Source organism: Moschus berezovskii, chromosome 11 (genome assembly GCF_049115385.1).
Source record: "Moschus berezovskii isolate FMDL1 chromosome 11, NW_MosBer_1.0, whole genome shotgun sequence".
In the NCBI taxonomy this organism is placed as follows: domain Eukaryota; kingdom Metazoa; phylum Chordata; class Mammalia; order Artiodactyla; family Moschidae; genus Moschus; species Moschus berezovskii.
The window spans coordinates 2175677-2191475 of record NC_142470.1 but is presented as its reverse complement, the minus strand read 5'-3'; the positions used below and the strand labels follow the sequence as shown (position 1 = coordinate 2191475).

Here is a 15799-nt window from a genome sequence, read left to right as displayed (position 1 = left end):
CTGGGGACCCGGCAAGCCACACACCGGAGCACCGGCTCCCAGGCCCCGACCACCATCGACCTCGCAGAGAGGGGCGCTGAGCCCAGAAGGGACACTCTCGTCGGCTCTGGAAGGTGGGCACCCCATCCCCCTTACCTGCACTCTGTGCTCCCGAAGCTGGTTTCCGGCCTTTGCCCTTTGGAGCAGGGGGCAGTAATTCAACTTCCTCCTGGGGCATCTGAGCCACTTTCTGCAGAAAGATTTTCTCTAAGGCTTGGGCCATGAGCACTATGTCATCTGTGGGCTGAAGACACGGGAGAAGCAGGGTCATGCGCTGGAAGGCAGCCGCGTTGCTTGTAGCAGACAAACACGCAACCGCTGCCCAAGAAAAATATGTATTTAAAAAGTCATTAAGAGATCTGGCGGGGTGGGATGGGAAGCAACAGGAATACATTTTAACACGGAACCTCTTGGAAGAACTCAAAAACTGCAAAGAATAAAAAACCACTCTTTCTCCCATCACAGAGAGGAAACAGGGTCCAAGTGTAGGGATGTTTTAAAGCATCTGGTGTGTCGACTCCTTCTGAGAAGGCTGTTCAAACGTTCCCTGTGACAGCAGGGCACGTGGGCCCACGCACAGGGCGAGCCCTCAGACACGTGGCTTGTGGGGCCCACACATGGGGATCGCAGCCAGACAAGGGCTGGGTGGGAGGCCGAGGTGGCCTGAATCGGTCTGAGAGCCGCTGCGAGGCGCCCGGCCCGGTGGACACCGGCCAGCCCCACGCTGGCACCCCCCTCAGGCCACTGACAGCAGTGCATGGGCCGCGCCACCTCACCTTGTTGTAAATGTAACAGTTCGTGAACATGGTGTTGAAGTCCTGCATGCACTCGCTCGCGCTCCAGTAATAGTTATTCTCGAGTCTCTTCTTAATGGTCCCCATGTCCATGGGGTTCTTTATTATCTTATGATAATCCTAGGAAAGAGGCAGTCAGGCGTTACTGTGGGATTCAGTAAGATGGTTGTCACGATCCCCAAGAGCCAAGATCGCACACGAGGCGGTCTTCTCGGGCAGCTCGGCGCTGGGGCTGGACCCGAGCTCCTGTCCAGCTGAGGCGGCGGGGGCGCCAGGTCTGGGGGAGCCCTGGGCCAGCACAGACCCTGCCAAGCCCCTCTGGTCTGACGGGAGTCTGCGTGGGCAGAGGACTGCAGAGCAGGTCCAGGCGCTGGATGAGGGGCCAGGCCCCCTCCCTGGACCCCAAACTTCACTGAAGGGCCTGCAGGTGCCCCAGGGCCAGGCTGCCAAGTGCCGGCCCAGGGCTCCCCCTGCAGGACGCCAGGGTTCTCCACTCGGGCCCAAAGGAGAAAGCCGTCAGCCGGTCAGGTGGGCCCCAGGAACGCAGCTAAGGCGCCATCCCCGGGAAAGCCGGCCGCCCACACGTGAGCACAAGGCTGTGTGTGCAGATGCGTCACTTGGCGGGATGGGGCTGGTGCGGGGTGAGCCTCAGCGTGCCTCTCTGCGCCTGGGCCGCCCGCCTCGTCCACCCACGAGGCCACGGCCTCCCGCTCCCTGCACCCGGGGCAGCCGCCCTCCCCGCGCCCAGGCCTGCGTTCCCCTCTGCCTTTCCATCATCACAGATTCTGTGCTGGGCCCACCCTCCAAGCACCTGCCGCCTCCCTGGGCCAAAGCCAGAGGGGCCGTCCTCCCAGGACAGGGGAGGGGCAGCGGGCGGGGCACTCACGGGCAGGTTCAACTTGATGGCGTCCACGGGTTGGTAGAAGGGCCAGGCAAACTGGTGTTTCCAGAGTGTCTTCACCACCACGTTCTGCATGTACTGTAGCTGGTTGGTCTTGCGGCCGGGCTTGGCGGGGTTGGAGACCTCCGGCGGGGGCGGGTTCACTGGGCCCGGGGCCGCCGGGATCCCCGTGGGGGCAACCGGCGTTGCGGTGGACATCCTCCGGCTGCTCGCTCACTGGCCGTCACGGCAGCGGCTCGGGGAGGCCCTGGCTTCCTCTGTGCTCCCCGCCGAGGCACGACATCCCATGTCTGGGCCCAACCGGGCAGCACCTGCAGAGCGGGAGGGACCGCGGGGGGATGGCCGGTCACCCCAGCCTCAGCCGGCTCCACAGGCACGCGAGGACGTGCGGTCACGGCGAGGCCACCTTGGCGTGTCCGCCCCGGTCAGGCCCGCCCTCACCTGTCATAGAACCACTGTCACACCGCTGCCCTCAGGACGGGAGGCAGAATGGCGGCAGGTGCCTCCCCTAGACGGGTGGGGGAGACGCAAGGGGCGGTGGGGGTGGCCGTCCAGGCGGAGGCCAAGGCCTTGGCCAGTGTCGGCTCACCACCCACCAGCCGCCAGCGCGCGGGGGACTGCCTCGACACCGGCCTGGACAGCAGCAACCTTCCGGGCAGCGACTCGCACGTCGAAAGCGGCGACGCGGACCCAATGGCCAAGCCAGGCCGGCAGAAAGGCGCATGGAGCTTGCACCGTGCGTGGGCAATGGGGGTTCCAACGTAACCATGAGAACGGGCCCTGGTTTGTGACACAGCCGTTCCTCGGCCAATCGGGGAGGGTGGCGGGCGGCGGCAAACCACAGACCGACTCGCCAAACTTCCTCCACGCGCAGCACCAGGAAGGAAGTGGCCACCACGGCCCCACGTGTGACAGGAGGCCGCCCGGCACTGTGTGGACAGCCGTGCAGCGGGTGACAGACGGGCCGCCCCCACAGTGACTCCCCTGCCGTGTCCTGGGAGGAAGTCGGTGGTCCGGTTGTCACTTGCGTTTGCAGAACGCCCTGGAGGGCTGCACACAAGAGCTGGACCCAGGCCCGGAGGCGCTTATGGGCACCTGTCAGGGACCCAGCCGGGTGCAGGCTGGGAGGCAGGGCCTGCGTGGGGGCCAGAGGGCCCCCCAGGAGGACAGACCAGCACCCGTCCTCCACTGGGACTGCACCCACCCACTAGATTTGAAAAACAGGTCGCTGTAACTTGCAGAGCGTCTCGAGCTGGTTGACATCCTGCCCGCGGCCCGCAGTCTGCCACACGGGTGCGCTTATACCACAGTCTTCAGGGAGAGCTACACACCAGGGGCTTCCCCCAGGCCAGCGCCTCCTCGGCCCCCACCAACCCCAAGCCAGAGAGAAGAAGACTCCAAAAAGAGATTAGGTACATCCCACGCACGGAGCAGACCCGCCCGCCCGCTCCCCTCCTCGGAGGAACGTTCTGGAACATCCCGAGGCGCTCCACCCCCCTCAAGGGCCTGAACGCCCTCCTCCACGCTGGCTCCAGGGGCTCCGTGGGGAGGGGGCCACGCCTGCTGGCGGACGGAGCTGACACCGTGTCTCCCCACCGCAGAGAGACAGCCTGTGTTCTCAGCCTCAACGCCCCGCTTCTCCGCACCCCGCAGGGCTGACCACTTCTGGCCTAGAGCCACTGCCTCCTGCTGGGGTCCCTGCAAACCCACCCCCTCAACAGCCTTGCCCCACACGGGGCTCCTGTCCAAACTAGCACTGCCTGTCCCACTCTGGCTTGCAGGCCCCGGCCTGACCAGTGACTCGTCTGCCCGTCCTGGCTGCTGCAGCCTCACAGGCCCAGTCGCCCCCAACCTCCTCCGCCCCAGCACCATCACCGGCTGGGCCTCCCAGACTCCGGGCAGCTCAGGGACACAGAGCAGACGCCAGGCCAGACCCCTGGTTGCAATCCCAGCTCTGCCCTTCGCCAACCCCGGGATCCAGTCTGCCTGGGTCCCCACAGGACTCAAAACTAAAAGAGTCCAGCGCAGAGCACTCAGGCCAGTGGTGGACACGCACCAATCACCACACAGTCCTGCCGTGGAGGCTGCAGAGGCTGCCAACGTGGGGGTCCCCAAGGTCCATTAAGGACACACCCTGTTCCTGCCTGACGTCAGACGAGCCTGGCGTGGGCCCCCAGGGGCGGGCCGGGTGGACCCCCAGGGACAGGGAGAGTGAGCCCCCAGGGGCAGGCCAGGCATGCACTCAGTGAACACCGACCACAGGCCACAGGGAGTCCCGAGGCCAGAACCACCGCAGACCCGGAGGGTGTGCGAGGTTCAGAGAGGACACACCTGGAAGCTGCCGGACACCGCACAGCCTGGGGCTGGCATGGGGCCGGGGGCCTCTGCAAACACGCACGTGGCCTCCAGCACCTCCGCTGGGAGGAGCGCACCCCTGCACCCAGGCTCCCACGGGCGTGGGGTGCCCGCAGGGGTGTGGCGGCCAGCGTCAGGCAGCGGTGCACAGCACTCCCGAGGGCAGAGGCGAGCACGCGGCTTGTCCTCTGCCCCTGGCAGCCTGGGCGCTGGCTCAACAGGGAGGAGAAAAGGCAGCAGGAGCATCAGAGGCTGCGAAGACCCCCATCCCAGGCACCAGCACTGCTCCCCCGGCAGGGCCGTGCGGCCAAGGGCTCGGGCAGAACCCTCCCAGGCGGGCCATACCATCACAGAGGTCACCCGGCACTGTCCCTCAGAGGTCGGGTGAGGGGCCACGCTGCTCCCTGTTGGGGCCAGCCCTCCCAGAACGCAGCAGAGCCCAGGTCGGGCCACCTTTCCACAGCGAGCAGAGCCACAGTGAGAATCTGGCCTCGCCTCCCCGTCAGCCCTGCTGACCCAACAGCGACCCCAAGGAACTCAGGCGCTGGCTGAGCCCGGGACATCCCCTGAGGGCCGGCAAGATGACGGGGAGGCCCCCTGGGTGCCCGGGACCCCAGGCCCACAGCGTGCGTGCCCGCAGGCTGCCTTCTCCCTTGCTGCTTGCATTTCTGAACCGGTGGGTTTGTTTTTTTAAGAACGCATTACTCTTACAAAAAGAAGAAAGTGTAAAGCGACTTCTAGTTTGGAAAAATGCTCCAACCCGACCAAGCGTCTGGGAGCTCGCGTCTCTTCCTCCAAGGTCCGGGGCCAGGCAACTGCGCATGCTCCGTCTGGGGCAAGTCCGGGGCCACGGCGACCCTGAGGTCTCGGCTCACCCTCAGCAGGGCTGCGAGAGACGCCGTCAACCCCTCACGCCACCCCCCCGCCCACGTCGCCTGGTCGGCCGAGAAAGCCCACCAACGCCCACCTGTTGGGCAGCAGGCGGCTGAGGCTGGAGGCCCAGGGGGGCCGCCCGCTGCAGCTGTGCCATCCGTCAGCCGCATCCCAAGACCAGAAGGCACAGGCTGCTTCCAGAAAGAAGCTGGAGCCACACAGTCCACCAGCTGCCCCCAACCCGCCCCTCCAGGGCTCAGCCCGGAACCAACGTCAGTCCTGGAGAAGACGGCCAGAGCCACACGGGGACTTAAAATGACAGGACAGGCCGGGGAATCACCACCCAGCCGCGTCCAGGGTCACCATGCACCCGCCCCCAGCGGGCCCTGGCCAGGCCTCACCAGCCGCCCTCCTGGGTGAGGTCGCAGACAGTGGAGAAGCCCCAAAGGGCGCTGCATGGTCGGCCACGGGCCCTCCACCCCTACTGAAGGGGAGATGCCACGTGACCCCACACGGCCAGTGAGCAGGCACACCACGTGGATGACAAAGCTCAGGCTCTTCCGTCCCTGGGGTACTTCCCGAACCCAGCCATGGGGGGCCTCAGGGACACGCGCCCAGGACCCCCCTGCCTCCCGACCTGGGGCGAGAGAGGGCGCTCAGCGATCATAAGGCACCACACGGCCCCACCACAACCGCAACCAGGGCCCCCGTGACCCCAGGGGGCGGTCCCCGGCAGTGGCACCCCCCGCCACCGAGTTCCCGGTCCAACTTCAGCTGGGGACACGAAGATGCTGCAGACACAGGGAGCCCCGCACAAGGGCAGCGGGGCGTGCCTGCTAGGGTCTGCCACGCCAGGGTTCAAGCCCCAGCTGCCCTCCTGGCTGACCAGCAGAATGGCCATCAGCGGTCAAGCGCTTCCGAGCCAGCCCCAAGGACGGAGGCGTGGCGCCCGTCCTCGAAGACGTGGGGGACCGGGGGTTCCTGGACCGCGGATAGAGAGCCAGGTGACACCAGCCCCCAGGGGGCCTCCTCGCCCAGCAGGCCTGGGCTCCACATGGGCACACGCTGGACATCCCAGCCCTCCCTTCCGCCCTTCCAGGCCCCACCCAGGACGAAGGCCTGGTCACCGGCCCACCTGGCCTCCCTGGCTAGGGACCCGGACGAGAAAACAGCAGGGGGACCAACGTGGCCGGGTGCCTGCGTCCACTGGCAAAGACTCCAGAACCTCTTCCTCCAGGGAGCCCCAGGGGGGTGTCCACAGGCCCCCTACATCAAGAGGAACAAGGCAAACTCAAGAGTGAGGGTTTCCAGAAGGATCCAGCCCATTCCCGTGGCCTAAGCCACTGTGGCTGGGTGGGGACACCAGGAGGGGCCACAGAGGAGTGGAGGAAAGTCCGGCTGGGAGCCCTCCTCAGGGGTCCCGGGTCGGCCCCTGGCAGCACTTACAGGGGCTGGCTGCAAATAGGGAAACTGAGGCCCAGGGCACTCAGGCCCCCACCACGCAGATGAGCTGCCTCCTGGGGCAGAAGCAGGGCCTCCACAGACGCCTGTGAGCCCCCGAGACGTGAGCGCTCCCACTCTAGCCCACTCGGGGCACAAGCAGGCAACTCCTGCCGTGATCGGGTCGGGAGCAACCCGCCGCCCGGCCAGGGACCGTGACCTCAGGGAACAGGCCCAGGCCTGACTCCCACTCCCCCAATGCCAGGCGTGTCCCGATGGAGCCTCTGGGCTCTCAGAACCCACTTGCATTCCTGCAGCCCCCAAGGTCTGAGACAACGTACCAAGTCAGACACAACAGCTGGCAGAGAAACACGTCAACCTCCTGGGGAGGTAAATATGGACACAGAGGGCCGTCCCTCAGCGGCAAAGGGCCAGCTGCTGTGGCAAAAGAACAAGGAAGAAAACTCACTCCTCGGGGAAGTTTCCTGGGGTCGCAGCTCCAATGTCACTGGGGTCGGGTTCTCCACGCAGACCGGGACACCTCGGGGCCCCTCGAAGGCTGGGGGGATGGCCGGGGTGGGCGAGGCAGTGCCCAACCCCAGCACCTCCACCCTGGGCCAGCGCGCTAGAAACACCTGCTGGACCGTGTGTCGAGAGGCGTCTGCGTCCACACGGACTGTTCGACAAGCCTGGACTCGACGTCAGTGCTCTGGGGGTAACGGGGGTGTGCGGTACGATTCTTTAAAAGCCCTCACACTTCAGGAAGGAGACACGTCTGCTCTGTGATCACAGGGGTGGGGGCGGGGCTGAAACGACTGGGGGTCTCTGAGCAGAAGCGGGGCACGCAGGGGCCTCCACTGCCCCCCGCTGGCCACACTGGGGAGCCCCCACCTCAAAAAGAAGAGGTGAACCCCCTTTCCTTGGGCGCTCAGGACGCTGCACCGCCCCACCCCACAGCAACAGTGAGATCTGGGGGCATAGCCCTGCTTCCTGGGGCCCCTGGCTCAACAGAGGAGACGAACCCAGGTGTGTGTGCAGTGGGGGGGAGGGTGGACTCAGGCAGGACGGCCCTGGACACGGTGGGGAAGCGCAGGTGACAGAGCCCAGAACGCAAGACCAGACACAGACGGAACAGACTTGCAAGGCGCCAGGTGCTCCTTCACGCCCCCGTCCCCGGCAGGGCTGGGGGGCAGGTCTCACCTCCTGTGATAAACACGCAGGAGCAAAACATGTGGCCCACCCCTGACCCCCACCACGGGCACCAGAGCCAGCCAGGGCCGCTGAAAACCGCCTTCCGGGAGACAGGCCGCAGGCACAGCGAGGCAGGCACGCTCGGCCCCGTCGTGAGGAGCCCTAGTCCCTCAGAGGGGAGATTGAGGCTGGGAGCAGCCCCCACACACACACCCCTCCCAGGGAGCACCCACACACCCCTCCCAGGGAGCACCCACACACACCTCCCGGGGAGCACCCACACACACACCCCTCCCAGGGAGCACCCACACACACCTCCCGGGGAGCAGCCACCCCCCACACACACCTCCCGGGGAGCAGCCACACACACACCTCCCGGGGAGCACCCACGCACACACCTCCCGGGGAGCACACACACACACACACACACCTCCCGGGGAGCACCCACACACACACACCTCCCAGGGAGCACCCCCACACACCTCCCGGGGAGCACCCCACACACACACACACCTCCCAGGAAGCACCCACACACACCTCCCGGGGAGCAGCCACCCCCCACACACACCTTCCGGGGAGCACCCACACACACACACCTCCCAGGGAGCACCCACATACACCTCCCGGGGAGCACCCCCCACACATAAACACCTCCCGGGGAGCACCCACACACACCTCCCGTGGAGCACCCCACACACACACACACCTCCCAGGGAGCACCCACACACACCTCCCGGGGAGCACCCACGCACACACACACACCTCCCGGGGAGCACCCACATACACCTCCCGGGGAGCACCCCACACACACACACACCTCCCGTGGAGCACCCCCCCCAACACACACCTCCCAGGGAGCACCCACACACACCTCCTGGGGAGCACACACACACACCTCCCGGGGAGCAGCCCCCCACATACCCATACACACCTCCTGGGGAGCACCCACACACACACCTCCCGGGGAACACCCACACATACACACACACACACACCTCCCGGGGAGCCCGCCGCCGGCCTGAAGGCAGCAGCACGAACGGGCGAAGGCCAGAGTGAGAGAAGCCTTCCCTCGAAGAGGGGGATGTGAAACCACCCGGGGCGGAAATGCTCAGACAAACCGCAAAAGCCCTCGAACAGCGAGAGGAAACCCAGACAGTGGTTCAGGCGGGATCCTGCGGGAGGGCTCAGAAAGCCAAGCGGCTGGCCCAGGGCGGTGGGGGGCAGGGGGCTGGGGGTCACTGCGGTGCCACCCCACCCCCGGAGCCACACACCCGCCGCTCCATCACGAGGGACTCTGTGCAGGACACATCCGGCCACAGGCAGGGGCGGGGCATGGGTGTCCCCAGCTCCGCGGCAAGCGGGCCCGGAGGTCACAGCCATCTCCCCGCCCCTTCCCAGGGTCCCTGGACTCCAGGCTCTGGGACCCGCCTCTTTCCTTCCTGGGGAACTGGAATCAGAAATAAAACACAGAAACTCAGGCCCCGTAGGCTGGCTCAACCTGGAGAGACGCATCAAGAGAGGCTGGACACCAGGGCCCTTCAGGCTCCTGGACAAACAAGGGGAGAGTGTGGACCTCTGGCCAGGGGCCACGAGGGAAACTGCCCAGAAAACGAGGCCGCAGTGGTGGCTCCGACCCTCCCACTGCAGACAGGACCCAGCGGCTGGAGCCGGGCACTCCTGGGCAGTCTGGTCTCCTCCATCTCTCGGGGGTCCTGGGGGGGTGCCCAACCCAGGGGCTGCTTGCTCACCAGCATCGGGGGACACGCTTTCAGCCATGGGGGGGCAACAGGGAGGTGGGCAGGGTCAGAGGACGAGGCAGAGGGGTGAGGAGTCCCGGGAAGCTCCTAGCTTGGAGGGCGTCGGGCTGAGGGGGACTCCTGAACCAGGATCAGGTTGGGGGGAGGCTGGTGGGAGACCTGGGCACCAAGGGCAGAGGTCAGAGACTGGAAGAAAGCCTGGGGGGGCGCCCCATCCCATTGTCACCTCCTCCCCCTTCCCTCTGGCCCAGCTCAAACCCTGCAGCCTCACCTCCTGAGTTGTGGGGGTGGGCTCCCTTTCTGCCCATGGGGGCCCCCACCGTGACACTGCCCCATCTCCCCAGGTCCCATCCCAGCATCGGCGGAGGCCACAGGGGCTCCACTTTCCAGGTGGGGTGGGAGGCTCAGAGGAGAAAGGTCCCAGGGCAGAGCCAGGCTGTGAGCGAGGCCATCCCCCCAACCCTGGAGGCTCCACACCATGTCCCGGGACAGACCCGCAGAGACACGGCAGTGACCCTCAGGGAGGGGCTGGTCCGCTGCCCCAGCGCCTCTGCCCGGGGCAGCCGAGCCCCAGGAAACAGGAGCCGCGTGGGCAGGGTCGGCTTTGGTGACAGACGGAGCCAACTGCCTCCTCCAGCGAGGGGACCCAGGGGCCCGGCGAGGGGCCTCCAAGCAGGTCAGCCAGGCGGGCGGTGGCCCCGCACACCCCGGGCCCTACTGGCCACCACCCCAGCCGTGCAGGGACAAGTGCCACCATGGCCACCACCCGAAGGGCTTCTGCCCAGAGCGGCTCAGCCCCGACCGGGCCCCGAGCCCACCCAGGGTCAGGGCGTGACCCCCCCCAGGCCAGTCCCATTGCATGCCCACAGCACCCCCAGGTCGGCAATCCTTTGGCCACCTGATGTGAAGAGCTGACTCAGTGGAAAAGACCCTGATGCTAGGAAAGATGGAAGGCGGGAGGAGAAGGGGACGACAGAGGATGAGATGGTCAGATGGTGTCACTGACTCGATGGACATGGGTTTGAGTAAACTCCGGGAGTTGGTGATGGACAGGGAGGCCTGGCGTGCTGCGGTCCATGGGGTCGCAAAGAGCCGGACACGACTGAACTGAACTGAGGCGCCGGCCTGGTGCCCGAGAGGCCTTGGTCCCTCCTGACGTCCTCTCAGCTCTGCTAAGGGTCCTCCTCAATCCAGTGTTCCCTGACACCCCATCTTTCTGCCCAGCCTGCCAGCCTACCTGGAGAAGCCAGCCTCCGACCAGCTCTGCTATGGGGTCACTGCTCACAGTCAGGGTCAGGCCAGCCACACCCCCTAACCTGTGCAAGGTTGTCCCTACCCACCTCTCAAACAACCCACCTTTAAGAAAAACGGCCAAAAAAACCACAGAGATGCTGCACTGGTGGCGCGTGTCAGGGGCTGGAAAGCTCCAGGGGGGGTTCCGGGGGGGGTGGCGAGAGACCAGCCACTTGGAATGGGGGATGACGCCAGGGGACACACGGAGGGCAATCTGACCAGCCCCCATGCTCCTGGAGAGGGAAAGGGGGGACCAGCCTCTCTGGGCCAGTCGGCCCCACAGAGGGTGCGAGGGGTCAGGCGGTCACTGCACTTACCGGGGGCCTGGGCCCGCCTGCAGTCACTGTCACCTGTCCCAACAGCCAACCCCCACTGACACCGACACCCACGTGGGCAACTCCAGGATCCTGAGCGGGAGGAAGCGCCACACACACCACGCATCCCAGGCTAGACTTGGATAGTGGCCGCGCCCGCCAGGGCCCTCCCAAGCTCACACAACCGGCGGCGGCCCTCACAAGGAAGCTGACCCTTCGCCCCACCAAACAGATGGGACCCGAGGCCTAGAGGAGCCAGGAGGCCGTGGAGCCTGAGCAGGGAGGCGGGAGGTCAGGCTGGGACCCCACGACCCCCACCCAATCCCAGGGTCGAGCAGCAGCCGGCCCCCCCCAGGCCTCAGGGGAGCCCGCCGGTGCCAGCCCAGAGCGGCACCTCGCACGGCCCAGCCTTGGTAAGCCAGGGTCCCCACACAAACATGCTCCCTGGGTGCCCACACCTTTCCAGGGCAGCAGGGGCTCCCACGGGAAGGCTGGCCGGAGCCTGGAAGCCCTGGAGAAGGACGGGCAGGTGCTCCGAGCACAGGGGGCACCCAAGGGCTGGGGGTCCCAGTCGCCACCCCTGGGACCCTTCCCACAGCCCCAGAGCGCACACGCTTACCGAGCACCGCCTCTCCCTGCCCACGGGGCGTGGGGGTGCGGGCTCCAACATCTCAGAGAACGGTAGCACGGCCATCGGTGTCTTCCCCACCCAGACCCCCAACGGCCCGGCCGGGACAGCCTGCTGGCAGCTGAGACCGCAGAGCACAGGTGGGCGTGGCTTATCTGGGGCACACAGGCAGCGGGGCCCCAGCTCTGGACCAGCAGCCCTGGCACCCGGCTGGCATCGCCAGGGCTCTGCCCCACAGGGCGAGCAGGCTGGGGGCTGGGCAGCACCCCCTTCTGCCCTCTCTTTCCATTTACACCTGCGTTTCACCCTGAGACACCGTCAGACCATGCTGCCCACCAGCTCCTCCCGATAACAGGGCACGAGGGTTCAGTCACTCGACATGCGTTCCCGCCCCCAGCTACCAGGGACCTCGGCGGGGACCCCGGGGCGCCGGCTCCTCACGACAGGGCAGCATCTGGGACACAGGTGCCCCCAGCCCTCCCGAACATGCTCCTGATCACCCTCCTAAGCCCAGATTCCGACACTTGCAGGAAAACCCCACTGGGCGCCTGTGGCACCCAGCACCCCAAGTGGCAGCTCCCGAGCACGGGGAGAGTGTTCTCCCAGGCACCTCATGACCTCCTGAGCAACTGCCCCAGTTCTGCGGGAAGGATGGAGGGGGGCTTCCCCCCATGCGTCTGCCAGCTCAGACTCCAGCTCACAAAGACCCTGAAAAGGCGTTAGGTTCAGACCAGGTTCTCGTGTGCAACAATGAAAACCTGGCCACAGAAACAGACACTGACCGCCACCCCCACCCCAGCCAAGGTAACCATCATCTCCACCCAGAGACCCAGAAACGTCACCATTGGCCTTTAAGATCCCAGTGCTTGTCGGAGGCGGGACCACAGACCCTCAGAGCAGGGGTGCAGGTGCCAAAGGGGTTCATGACTCAAGGGGAAGCTGAGGGGGTTCAACAAGCCACCCGCCCCCGGCACCCTCGATCCAAGTGCCCAGGCTACCCCACGCTGTTATGACACCTGTGGACCCGTCCACAGACACCAGGGGGCAGTGCCCGGGGTGGGGTGGAGGGCGGGCTCCCAGGCAGGGGCTCTCCCAGGACAAGCTCCAGCGGACAGGGATGCGCCCAGCTTTCTGCCACATGTCACTAAAGTTGCCTTTGGAAGCAAGGAGTGCTGACTAGATACTGGCCGCTGGCACGGGGTCTGCGGGGCCTGATGGGTGTCCTGTCCCTTTACGAGTCTGCCATCAGTCAGGTAGACCAGAAAGGAGGACCATTCTACTCAGCCACCCACAGACCGGGGGAGCCTGGGGTTGGGGTGGGGGTCCTGCAGAGCCGTTAGCACATGCACCCGGGCAGACACTCCCTGGGGGGCCCTCACTCCCCACCTGGGACAGCTTCCCATTGGCCCCACAGGACAAGCGCTGCTCTCCAAGGAGAACAGGACCCACGAGCGGTGGGTTCGGGGCCAGGCTGGCCGGGGCAGCGTCCTGCACCAACCACTCTACTGCGACCGGTGGCGGGGGGCCAGCGCTCCCCAGAGAGCCTCTGCCGCCCAGACCCAGGAAATGGCCGTGCGCCGCGCCGGGCGCGGGGCGCAGGGCTCAGGCGGCTGGCAGTGCGCCAGGCTGGAGGGAGAGGGCGCAGGAGGCGCGGCGGGCCGCGGTCTACCCCGCCGCCGCACCCCCACTTTCACTTTCCGCCCGCGAGCCAGGCGCGCGCAGCGCATTTAACACATCGCCTCCGGCCCTCCGAACTCACTTCCCAAGCGCGCGCGGGCTGTTGTGGAGAGAAAGCAATTACTCCACTTTCTAAAAACAAAACAAAAATCGACCGGCGCCGCCTGGCCTTCCTTCCTCGGACGTCCCCGCGGCAGGGCTGGGGCTGGATCGAAGCTTCCGAGGAGCTGCTGGGGCGGGATTCCAGAGGCCTGCCCCCACCTCCCAGGTTACCAGAAAGGTCAGGGCGAAACAGCCCACTCCGCCCCGCGTCCCCTCCCGCCTCAGACGCCGCGCGCCCTATCTCTCCGGATCTGCAACCGCGAGCACACATCAAGGCCTCACGACAGAGAAGGGCAAACACAGAGCTTTATTTGCAAATAAGAGGCCGAGCTCCCGGCTGCGGGAGGATGGTGGAGGGGGACGGAAGCGGGGAGGTCCCTAACTCCTGAGGCCGGACTCTCGCAGGGATTCAGGCCTTTTCTTCACCCCCTTGAATGCCAACGTCTCCCCCAGGAGAAATGCCATCCGGGGACTCAGGAAAAGAACCCCCATTTTAAAGAGAGTCAGGAAGAAAGCCTACAAAACAAGGTTTAAAAAAAGAAAAAACTTTTTCCTCCGTCCTCACTTGGCGGGGCGGGGGGGGGGGCAGCGATCCCTCAATTACACGCCTTCCGCCCCCCCCAGCCCGTAGTTTGCCCCAGGATACACAACAGCACCCCCAGCACCATTATCTTTGCAGCCACCACCCAGGGAACACAAGGGGAGGAGGCCCAGTTATGCACTTCTGGGTAGAAAGCTTCCAGCCAAAATGAAGGATCGCAGAACGGTCAGGGACTGGGCCCAACGGCGGGAACCCGCAGGGTGGACCACGGGACCGCCCCCGGGGGTCTGCTGGCGGACCCGTGCCGTGTTCCCACTCTCATCTTTCCAAAACCGCCCCTGGCCCCGAGGGAAAAGGAGGCGACCCAAGGCCTCCACCGCCGACCCTGACCCCGACGAGCAACCGGCGGAGAAGACTCCCCCGAGCCCCGCCTTTATTCTCGGGGAGCCCATGAGGGCCGGGGGAGCCGTGTGAGGCCTGGGGTGAGCACTTGTCCCCGATGGGCTTGTGCCGTGCTGTCAGGCCAGGGCCCAGCCCAGCTCCTCCCGCTCCAACTCCATCTCGCCCGTTGAAAGCGCTTTTCACGCTGTTTTCAAAACGGGAACTGGGTCTCCTCCTCCGGGCTGCAACGACCCAGCAACTCCAAAGGGCTCAAAGTCAGCTCGGGCCCCTAACTCCAAAAAGAGCGACCTCCACGCCGCGCCGCCGGCCTCGCCCCCCGCCCCAGACGCGGCGACAGCCCCCGCGCGGGCCCCGCGGCCAGGGACCGAGGCGGGCCAGGCGCGCGCGGGCAAAGTGGCGCCGAAGCGCTACCTTCCCCTCCGCGTCCTCCACGATCCCCCCTTCGAAAGATGGCGGGCGGAGGAAAGAGGGGTAAAAAATCCTTTCCGTGAGGCAGGGAGCGCGGGAGGTCGCTGGCGCAGGGCGCGCGGGCCGTGCCAACTCCAGGCTGCGCGCCCCGGCCGCGGCGACGCCCCCGAGCCCGGGACGCGGGCGGCCGGGAGGGCGCGGGCGGAGGGCCGAGGGGAGGGGTCGGCGCCGCCGCCGCGACCCCGGGCCGCCGCCGCGCTTTGTTGCATCGTGGCCGCGCACAAAGGCGGCGGCGGAGACGGCGGCCCGGGTGCCAGGCTCCCCGGACGCGCCGGCGGCCTGCGCGGAGCGCACGGGGCCGCGCTCCCCAGCCCGCCCGGCCCGCCGCCGCCCGCGCCGCCCGCCGCCCCGCTCGCGCAAAGAAGCAAAAGAAAAGCGTACTTGGCCTCGGCGGCTCCGGCGGCCGTCCCCTCCCGGCCCGCGCGGCCGGCTCGTCTTTGGCTCGCCGGCCCCGGCAGCATAATAGACGCGCCGGAGCCGAGCAGGGCTCATGCGCTGCGCCGCGGCGCCTGGCGGGAGTCGTAGTCCGCGGCCGGGCCCGCGCCGGGGCCGCCCAGGGGAGGCCGTGGCGCGCGGACTACATGTCCCGGCCCCGCCAGCGCCGCGCCCCGCCCCGCGCGCCCCCGCCCCCGCCCGCCCCGCCGACCCGGCCGCGAGCGGGCCCGGCCCGGGGGGCGCGCGGGGCGGGGCGCGGCGCCGGCGGCGACTCGGAGACCCTGCGCGGCGCCCCCGCGCCCACTCCGACGCGGGGGACGCGCGCCTCTGGGCCCATTTCCTGGTGCCCAAGGAGGCGCGCAAAGGGCGGGAGGACGGCCAGCGCCCGCCTGCCTCTCCCACCCTCGCCCGGGGACCCCCGAGTCGGTGGGGCCGCCCTGGAACCCCGGGCGCGCGCGGCCTGGGCGGCGCGCACCTGCCGGGCGCCCGTGTTTGTAAACAAACCTCGCGCCTAATTAGCCTGGCGGGGGCGCGCGCGCGGGCGGGGCCGGGGCGTCGGCGCGCGCAGGGGCGGCCCCGCCCGGGGAGG

General features: G+C 67.2%; 1 protein-coding gene across 2 annotated transcripts in view; it reads right to left on the bottom strand.

Moving 5' to 3' along the window:
• Window positions 1–15309, bottom strand: part of BRD3 (bromodomain containing 3) — a 31526-nt gene extending 16217 nt beyond the window's left edge. For both annotated transcript variants that reach the window (XR_008682402.2, XM_055399439.2), the window contains exons 1-4: window positions 15157–15309; window positions 1720–2045; window positions 816–953; window positions 136–283 (exon numbers count right to left, since the gene is read on the bottom strand). Coding sequence is in view for 1 of the 2 variants with exons in the window: in XM_055399439.2 (XP_055255414.2) it covers window positions 136–283; window positions 816–953; window positions 1720–1932 (499 nt within the window). In the remaining variant the exon portion in view is untranslated. The remainder of the gene's footprint in view (window positions 1–135; window positions 284–815; window positions 954–1719; window positions 2046–15156) is intronic.
• Between the last annotated feature and the right edge of the window lie 490 nt (window positions 15310–15799).